The sequence below is a fragment of the Triturus cristatus genome, chromosome 5_2 (assembly GCF_964204655.1).
Source record: "Triturus cristatus chromosome 5_2, aTriCri1.1, whole genome shotgun sequence".
NCBI lineage: Eukaryota > Metazoa > Chordata > Amphibia > Caudata > Salamandridae > Triturus > Triturus cristatus.
Window position 1 is genome coordinate 487,925,506 of NC_140588.1, and position 10,756 is coordinate 487,936,261.

General features: G+C 38.1%; 1 protein-coding gene across 4 annotated transcripts in view; it reads left to right on the top strand.

Moving 5' to 3' along the window:
- TBX20 (T-box transcription factor 20) overlaps nucleotides 1–9,021 on the top strand; it is a 117,886-nt gene extending 108,865 nt beyond the window's left edge. For all 4 annotated transcript variants that reach the window (XM_085607482.1, XM_085607484.1, XM_085607485.1 and 1 more), the window contains one exon: nucleotides 6,484–9,021. In XM_085607482.1, coding sequence (XP_085463608.1) covers nucleotides 6,484–6,824 — 341 coding nt within the window. In that variant the 3' untranslated portion in view covers nucleotides 6,825–9,021. The remainder of the gene's footprint in view (nucleotides 1–6,483) is intronic.
- The last annotated feature ends 1,735 nt before the right edge of the window (nucleotides 9,022–10,756 follow it).

A 10,756-nucleotide genomic window follows, 5' to 3' on the forward strand; every position in this document is an offset into this window, starting at 1 on the left:
TAAGAAGGTGAATGCCGATGCCGTCATGTGCTTCCAATGAAAGGACTGGTTGCTGGATTTAATATACTAAAATGATGTATTAGACGCATATGTGACGTTGTTACCTGCTCCAAGGACATCTGGAGTCCCCTTCAAAGCTGCTTGGCTAGGAAGGTTCAAACCGACAGGGGGCTACGAGAAGGAAAAGAAAAAGCAGAGTGTGACTCATCTGTTGAAATTTAGTCTATGCAGTGAGTGATACTGCGTCTCTCTCTATTTGGAAAATTGCTGGAACGATATGCATAATGTATTCTGAATAGTGAGGATCCCACATTTTGCAAATAGATTTAATGGCTGTCAATGCATCGCTATACGTCTTGATTAGAATGCCACTCTGCAATGTAGATGTTACTTTGTAAACTGCAAAAATGAAGTGTTAAAACAGTTAATGTGTGTTTACCTACCTTACCAAGCAGATGTCCCAGGAATGCCTTCCAAACTGCACCTAATCCGACATTTTAATATGCTGCCACCATGCTGTCAATTTTTTTGTATTCTCAAATCCCATTTGCTAGGTGCAAATTCGGCCAGTCCTGGTTCTCTGAATTAGGCAATCCTAATTCTTTGAACCAGGATTGCTATTTATTTCCTTCATATGAATTTAGCTGTACACCTACATTGATGCATAAACATTTAGACGATTTCGGCAAATACAAGCTCCTGCCAAGTTGTGCATAAAGTAAATGAAGAGTTAATCAAGAACAGAAGGATACAGAAATGTAAAGAGGGAGTTGGGTTCCATTTCAGATAGCAAAATATTCATGGAATTGAAGGTATGACTTGTTTCAAAGAAGGAAATTCAGAGACAGCAAATAGGCATTTGAATTATGAAGATTAGCAGAAAAGAGGAGAAGATACAGAGACACAGATAGCGAAGAGGTGGCACGTATTAAGTAAAACCTTTAATAACAGATAAAAGAGTGTACTAAGTGTATTAAGTGGAAAACCTGCATGAAAGCCAGATTTAAATCGGGTGAGAAAACTGTGAATGTCAAAAAAATAGGTTACCAATGTACAATATGTAAAATCCGGAATTAAGAGGTTAGCTCTAAACAGGAAAGGTGGCTGAAATTTATGGGCATGATTACGAGTTCAGCGGTCCATTAGACCGCCAAACCCATGGCTGAGGTGCGGTGGCAGTCAGGGACCAGCTCACCAGTAGTCTGACCACCGCAACCTCCAGGAAACCACGTTCCCTGTCGGTGGCATGGCAGTGTGAGGCCGCAATATGTTTGTCAGGGCCACTGTGACCCGCCAAGCATATTATGAGTAAGGCTCCCGGTTTTATTGTATATATTTTCTAGACAATTCCGACTGTATTTTTCCATATTTATTTTTTACACATTTTATCTGTATTTATCCATTTTTATTTTGGGTTTTGTAAGACAAATGTAACAAAATTAGTACATTCCCACATGTATTTAAATAATAAATATAAACTCTTATCTGAATGTATGACCGATTTCAATAATATGAAGTCCGACAGATGATAGGTCAATACACATGTATGAAAATATGAACATGTTAGTATCAACCTTTTGCATATATACTGGAATTAAAGCCTCATAACAATAATCTCTTTATGTTTTTAACTGCTTACCTGTAAATCTACACAGCTCTTGGCTTGACGGTCATGCCTGACAGTATTTAGAATCACTCATAAAAAAGAGACTAATTTCCGTTTTTATCCACACTTAGATATAAATACATATAGGAAAATAAATGGTTTTATGTCTGTGTTTATCTGTAAAAATCCATAAAAATGGAAAACTGGGAGCCTTAATTATGAGTTTCCTCACTGCCAGCCGTCTTAACAAACCATGCTGTGAAGGAACTTGCTTTGGCGTTCCCATTGCGGTGCCTTTTACAAAGGCACCACCGTGGGAATGCCAAAGGACTGCCCTCCAAGCTAGGAGAAAACTCCTAATCTGGCGGGTGGCTGGCAGTCAACTTTGCCGGTGCTGGGCAGTGGCATGCCGCCCCGCTCCGGGATTTCCAAAGTCGTAATCAGCCCCTAAATTTCTAAACTAGAATGACAAATTGACTATCTATCGTTGAGTAAGGCAAAGGCAATGGCTGTAAGAAGTGATAGCTAAAACAACAGCTCTATGCAGATGTATTAGAAGAAAAATGGAATGAAAAGGAAACAAAGGGAACAATCAGAAAGCGAACAAAGTCGGTATTGCAAAACAAAGTCCAGCTTCAGCGATTGACATGCGACATGTAGAATGAAATGAGACAGGTGGGGCCTTTGTGAGATGGCAAAAGCATCGATTTGTATTAATTGTATCATAAAATATGTGATCCAAAATTGTGAAATGGAACAGATGTGTCAGGAGAAAGATGATGAGGTCTGCAATCAGATATTCTATTGAAAGATATCTGTAGTTAGTGAGAGTGAGATAATCCAAAGTGAATAACAGAATAAAATCAAACTTTGAGTCAAACGTTGTCAACCAAAACAAAGCGATTTGTTACTCTATAAAATGCTATATTTCACCGCCCAGTAGAGTTCAATTGATAAAGGTGTTAAAAATATGTGACCAGTGGGGGCAAATTAAATAAATGTAAGCTTACATGGGAATAAACAAAATAATAGCATTTTTGAGACAACACATTGGTGTAATCAGTAGAGGAGTCAAAGGGGGTAAATGAGAGCAAAACAGGGCACTTAAAAGAGACACTAGGAAGTTATCTATCCTCAGCACAGTTCAAAGATTAAATGCCTAATCTGTAGGCTCTTCAGTGAAATGAGAGGGACTGAGAGCGACCAGCTCCCTTAGAAAGGAACTGAAGAAATGCCTCTAGGACATTATATAAACATCACAAATATTGGAATAAAAAAAATATATATATATATTTATATACACATTTATATTAAAAAAAGAATATAAATTAAAAGCATGCAATAATATTATGAAGTCATTAAAATGACATTTTAAAAACACATTAGTAACATTTATACTACTAAAAAAGTTACAAAACAAAATATGTAATTACATTAAAAAGATACTATAAAATCACAAAAATATATTAAAAATAAAGAAATACCAAATAGAAAATAGAAATTTACAAAAAATTAATAAAATAATAAAATAAAAAATTCTGCAACAGATAATAAATAGGGATATGTCTTCAACAAAAAATATATATTTTCATTTCTACATCCAAAGTAATAAACATAACAATGTGAATTGCATATCAAACAAACAGACTTCAATAAAAATAAAATAATAAACCCAAAAGCATAAAAAAAACAATATTACCATTGCAAATTCAACAAATTTTTTTGGGAAAAATGTAAAAAATTTGAAGGAGTTATATTTTCCACTCCTACTTCATCTTCATCTTAGGGAAAGTGTTACACTTAAAAAGGATGACATTTGCCAATCTCTCTCCAAAGTAAGCAACAGATAGGAAAGTGTTGGACTTTGTAGAGGTTGGATTTCCCATTCCCACTGCAGCTTAAGCAACAGTAGGGAAAAGGCTGGACTTTAGAGGGGTGAGATTTACTATTCCCCCACCAACCTAACCAACAGTGGGGAAAGTGTTGGACTTTGCATTCGCACTTTAACCTAAATAAAACAGTAGTGAATGTGCTGGACTTTGGAAGGGTCAGATTTACTATTCACACTCGCGTCTACGCAAAGTAGGGAAGGCGTTTGACTTTGGAGGGGACAGATTTATATTTTTCACTTCAACCTAGGTAATTTTGGTGAAAGTATTGGACTTTGGAGGGGTCAGATTTACCAGTCCGACTCCAACCTAAGCAACAATAGGGAAAGCCCTGGTCTTTAGAGGGGGTCAGATTTAGTATTCCCACTCCAATTTAGGTAGCAGGCGGCAATGCTTTGGGCTTGGCATACATATATTTACAATTTCCCACTCTACCCTAAGCAAAATAGGGAAAACATTGAATTTTGTAGGACTCACTAAAAATAATATTCTCACTCCAAGTTAGGCAATAGTAGGGAACATATCAGAAAACAATAAGCAGTAATTATTCTTAAAATGATGTTTAAAGTCAAAGCATTAAAAATAAATATTAAAAAGCAAATATAATATTCATATTTTATAAAATATTCATTTTTTTTAAAACACCAATTTGTATGAACAATAAAGTACTCTTAAATTTACTTAAACTGAACTAACTAATTGAAAATGACATGAAAAAGATACCAAATTAAAACTGCAAATGTTTTTTACCAATTAAACAGACTGAGAAGAATAGTAAAAACATCCTACCTACCGCCCTGCAATCCCAACAACCGGCCAAACAAAAATGAAATGATATGTAATAAATATATAAATCACTCCAAATAAAAGGAAAACATAGAAAATCTTATAAAAAACAAAACGTACCACATTAAAGTAGCGGAAATCAATTAAATTATTTTCAGCTAACATAATTATCAAATTGAAAAATAGTTAAAGATTTAGCAAAATAATCATTGAATAATATATCAATTAGGAAAATTACATAACTAATAATATACTTAACCAACTGAAAAAAGAAAAAAATATTTTAAAAATACTGATTAAATAATTTTACAATTAAGTAATTTAAAATATTTAACCAATTAAACAGATTGTAAAATATTATTCAGAACACTTAAAAACACAATATTTTTACCTGCAACAATCTGTGCCATCATATTCTTGTCATCAATATATGTGTTTGACAAAACCTTTGTCAGACGATATTTTTGGCCCAATATTAAAGCTGTGCAGTGAAGAAATAGTACTAGATTTTCAACAATCTCTATGGCATCTTATTGATTTCTCTTAAATCACGTAACTTTACAGGAGCAGGTTTTTAAAAATACCCATCATGGTGCATATAAGATATTCGTGGCAGAGTGTTTGGTTTACTGCCAAGAATGACATTTGTGAAGTCTTAAGAAGATACAACTTTAAAAAATGTCAGAAACATTTCTTAGCTGCACCGACCAGGTAGCCCACTGTAGAGGTGTAGCTAGCCTCCTGGTGTGTACACCTCCTGAATAGCTACTTTTCCCACCTGCCTGGGTGCATATGTGCCTGGGGGCAAGAGGGAAGGCTATGTCCTCCTTTGATACTCAGTCTGGTTAAATATCACAAGAGGGGAAAGCTTTGAAGGTCACCACCTTGATGTGCCATTTCACTAGTTATCCTGTCAGGGAGGGACGTGTGACCTCCTTCCCATCCAGGCCATTGTTGCAAACTCCTGAGAGGTTTCACACCTCCTGGCAGAGGGTCATATTCCTGTCTTGGTGGCAGCAGCTGCGGGCTGGCAGCCAGAGCACAGGAAAGGCTGGGGCGACCAGGTAGGCAACCTCTAAGGTTGTCACCTGGGTGCATGCCACATTTTCCGCGACACGAAATTTATATCAGGTGTGATGAGGCATGTTGTTTGATACCAAACATGACATATTTTGGCACTACCATAATGGAGCTGGCAACCTTGAATTTGCCAAGGTGCTAGCCTATGGTATCCTATGGGCCTGAAATAATTTACAGTAGCCTTTAATGGTGAAGGCCACATATAAGAATGCACTGAAGTGTCCTCACCTGGGCTCTCTCCTGGGCTCAGGTGGCCTTCCTTAAGGGTGATTGGTATATATTAAAAATAGTACATTGACTTTGCTCCACATGCTGAGGACAAAGCCGATTTCGAACAGTTTGCACTGCTCCTGCAGTCTGCAATGGCAGGCCTGCTGTCATCAGTTTAGTTGGAACACTCAGGGTGGCACAAACAGTTCTTCAGGTCCTGGTGACCCCTTCAACATCCATGCCCTGGTTACCACTGGTACCATACACAAGCGACTTGTAAGTGAGTTAAAATCCTTGCCAATTGGGGTTGCCAAGTCACGTGTATCAGTTTTAGGGAGAGGCATTGGTACTGGAGCCTGAACAGCAGGCTCCAGGGCACTTTCAGAGTAATAACCATCAGCATTGGAGCAAGAAGTGGGGGGTGACCATACCAAAAGGGCACTTTCCTACAGCAGCTTTATGGCAGCAAATGACCCTCTGCCCCACGTACAGTGCATTTGTAGTAATCGAAGTGAAATACCATACATAGTGCTTCATTTGGAGATGTTCATAAGTAGTTAAACCTCATATCATTTGTGAACTGTCATTTGATTTTTATATATAAGAAAATGTAAGTCATAACATAGCAAAGAAATGTATTGCAATGCAGATTCTAATCATCAGTTCATAATAGAAGTAACACTCATGTTTACAGTAAGCTACTCCACTGAGTAATAGTTTGAGGTGATGCGGCTAACTGACAGTTCGAAAAAAGCAAAATGAATGTCTGCTGCCCAAGAGTTGCTGGTGGAAATGTCATTTTTACGCTTCCGAATAAAGTCTCACACTAGCACCTTTATTCTATGGCTAGAATGTGTGAATCTGTAATGTATTACCCAATAGATTAATAATGTGGCATTTTTTCCTTCACAGGATCTGCATTTACAACATCAGATAACCTATCTCTCAGCTCCTGGGTCTCAACATCATCAGGTTTTTCTGGGTTCCAGCACCCCCAATCCTTGGCTGCTCTTGGTACGAGCACTGCATCCATTGCCACACCAATCCCTCACCCCATCCAGGGAACCTTGCCACCATACAGTCGGCTGGGAATGCCAATCACCCCCTCAGCTCTCGCCAGCTCCATGCAAGGAAGTGGGCCAGCATTCCCATCATTCCACATGCCCAGGTACCACCATTACTTTCAACAGGGGCCGTACGCGGCCATTCAAGGACTGCGTCACTCCTCTGCAGTGATGACGCCATTTGTATGACTGGCATAGGAAAAAGCAGGGCTCATTACCTGTACATTGGACACTCTTGGGACAACAAGACCTTTGATGGAGGAGAACTGGATTCTTAATAAACTTCATCCCACATCATGTATCACAGAAGGGATCCCTCTGTCAAGGTGAGGCAATATGGGCAGCAGAAGCAAGAGGAAGACATTAAGCTGCTTGGACACGTAGACACATGGTCTGCACAACAAAATAGACTGCAAACTTCACAAATGGCTGCACACAGAATGTGGCTTGGCTCGGATGTGCAACGAAACCTGGCAAAGCGAAATGTTGCACTGCCTGAGACATTTGTATATACTCTGAGGGTTACTTTTCCACAGGTGGAAAATCATTAACAAAGAGGAAATAGTCACTCATCTTTGATCTTACGTCACTCCCCTTCACGATACATGATCCGCCAGTATGAGACGCGCGATTGTTAGTATCAGAGCATGTTTGAACTGCTTTGACCTGAGTCTTTTGTGCCAACGTGAATGTGCTTTAAAAAGCAGAGGCCAAAGAGTGGAGCAAGATTCTGGAAGGCTACCTGCAGCAAACGTATTCATTTATGTTTGTATTACTTTTAATGTAGTTATGTCTCACCTCCGGTATGAGAGTTTGCACTAGTCTCTTATTACTCAAGACTTGTTCATAAGTTCCAAGGAAGTCCCAAGGAATAGATGCTGGGGTACTGATAAGCCAGTCTATCAGTATCATTTTAATTTATTGACAGAACTTTGTGGAGTCTCTGCAGAGAGGCTGGAGCAGAAACAGCTTTGAGAACACAGGTGAGATGAGGATGTTGTATGGCAATGCCTCACATATACATACCAGGCCAACCTTTGGTGGTTCCTCGCCTCCAGGTGCACTAACCAGCTTTCACACTAGTAAACAAGTACTTTCCTTGCTGGAATAAATGCAATTAGAGATGTAAGTAGACAGTTTACAGTCTCTTTTCCTGATGCCGGAGACATAGTCAGCCCATCTCCTTCAGGAGTTGAAGAGACGAAAACAGTGCCATTCTGTGAGCATTTCCGGTCAACCGCCATTTTGTATCTCTGGGACACCAGATTAACATTACTTAGCTGCTCTTTGTTTGTATGATGCATCCAATGGTGCTACAGTGCAAAGGCCAGCAAACTCACTTAATTAGTTCACTACGCAGGGAAGCAGTGTCTTTTCTGAAGGCACTCCTTGTTCCTTGTCGGCAGCACTGTACAGGGCCCGTGAACTGGCCTATTTACACTGACTGAGGCTACCAGCCTAAATCTAACTTTGTGAGTAAACTGATGAGGGTGTGAGATTTGTCTCTATTCGCAGTCTTGATGGACCACGATAAGACGTATTACCCTATTTATGTGAGGAGCAGTAGACTAACAACGGGGTTTATAAGCTTTCAATTTTTGGCGCATTCTCCTATTTGGAGGGATTGTAATAGAAGTTATGTCCTCGTGCAAAATGTATAAATACACAATGGTACGTGCTAAAAATCTGAAAACTCTTGACCCTCTGTGGGTGAGAGCTTCATTCTGACAAATCCTTTGGACTCTATAAAAATTTAATTAACTGTTGCACTGCCATGATAGAGTCTTGTCCCAACGAAGACCTAAAATGTCACGTTTATACTGATTTTGGTATATATAACTTGCAAAATTACAGTCAGCAGTGCTGTATATGTTTTTTGATTGCACGATTGCGATAATTTGTGAAGTAACTTCTTGCTGTTGTCATATCTGGTTTAACATTTTTGACGGTGTCGTTTGTTGGGGAAGGAGAAAACTGGATATAGCTTCTTCTTTAAGTCGAATATCCGCCGTTCTGAATATTTGCTGTGTTCATCTGTTATCAGGCCATTGTGTTGGCGCAGTCACTGTGTAATGAAGTGTTATAAAATGAAGTTTAACGAACATTTTAAATATAAGCATAAGAAAACTATGAAGCAACATCCAATGAAAAATTTCTTTTTAAGTGCAATATATTTATTTCTGCTACAAATGTTATATCAATATTATGTGATAATTGACTCATTTCATTCGAATGTTATTTGTAAACTGTATAATATATAAATATATATTGATATATATGCATGTGTATTTGCATATATATTTCTATATATACAAACACAAAAACATTGTAAATAAAGGAAAACGTTGATATTCTTTTTCTTCATTAAAAAATCTGTGTGTTTTGATGTCATCTCACCTTTTGTTTTTTTCTAAATGAAAAGTCTACTTTTTATTTACTTCGGTTCAACCACACAATATAACAGTGTGCTTTAACGACAGTCTAGATATGATACGTATTCAACAAAGGGGAACTACATTTTGATTGTGTCAGATTAATTTGTGAATGAGTAAATAGTCAAAAATTCTATACAAATCAATTGGGACGCACCTGATTAAGCACGGGATTAAAATGCAATTAACCATCTCTGATGTCACTATTTTCAAATTTATAAACTCGTAGAAGAATGTGCTTTTGATTGGATAATTAAAAGTATAACCTATAATATACAGTATAATGGGTCTTCCCCATTCTCTATTCCTCTCACGGAAAAACTCAGGTTAGAAACGTTTCGTATCAGGTATCTAACTATAAATATCTCTGGAAAAAACATTGTGCCCACTCCGAGTGTCTGTCTATCTATCTATCTATCTATCTATCTATCTATCTATCTATCTATCTATCTATCTATCTATCTATCTATCTATCTATCTATCTATCTATCTATATCTATCTATCTATCTATCTATCTATCTATCTATCTATCTATCTATCTATCTATCTATCTATCTATCTATCTATCTATCTATCTATCTATCTATCTATCTATCTATCTATCTATCTATCTTCCAAAACACATCATATAATTGAAATGGAATATGCAGTTGGCCACGCCTTTAAAGTATAAGCTTAGTGAAAAATTACAAAATCCATTTTAGCCCAAAAAATTGTAGAATTGTCCTACAATTGCATATACAGTTGATAATAACATTTAGGTTTCCACCTCTTAAAAGTAGGGTTCAGTTTGAAGTTTCAGCTCTGCGTGGATAAAGTGCGGTGCAAAGGAAATTTAATGGGGTTTACCCCAAAACAGTGACTGAAATGCCACAGTTTTAGGTAAAGTGGGGGGTATCCAGGTAGTATCCTAGGCATTTAACGTCTCTTATGTCAAAACTACTGAAGGTCTTTCAACTTAGAAGTTCTACTTTTTCAATACTCAATAATCAAATTTCAACTGAAAAATCCATTAGCAAATTTGGCTTACTGCTGTTAATGAAATATGACTCTCTCGAGGGCAAAGCATGGTCAGCCGACAAGATGGCCACTTCCTAGAGTTCTCCTGTGTGGGCTTCTTCCTTTCAGCTGATTGTAGGGAGCTCCGTCCCTAAATACAAATGCTAAGAGGGTAGATTCAGTGGCTGAGTAGGGTAGAACAACAATGGGGCATATTATCAACGGCCAGCAATAATTATCGCTGGCCATGCTTAGTGTTAAAATGTTTAACGCCGGCTATTGCAGATAATTATCTCCATGCTAGCGCTGTACTAACAACGCTCAGCGCAATGGCCATAATTATCCTAGCAATAGCGATGTTTTCCATGGAACATCGCTAGTTTTCCAGTGATGTTCCATGGAAAACGGTGATACCCTTGATGATAGGGGCCTGTGGTCTTAGCCGCACAATCCACCCCCCATGTTAAGTATGCCTTAGTCAGGAATTTACCAGACGTTAAATTCCTGCGTTAAGGCATACTTAACGCAATTTAAAATATCGCTACCCTTCCTTGATAATATCGGGAAGCTGCCTTCCCGATATTTTCCCTGGTTGGTTTCAAAGCCACGCCTGCTTTGCATCTCATTAGCGATGCAAAGTTAGGCGTGCTGGAAACGGGGGCTAAGTCAGCAAAACACGCGCTAGCGTG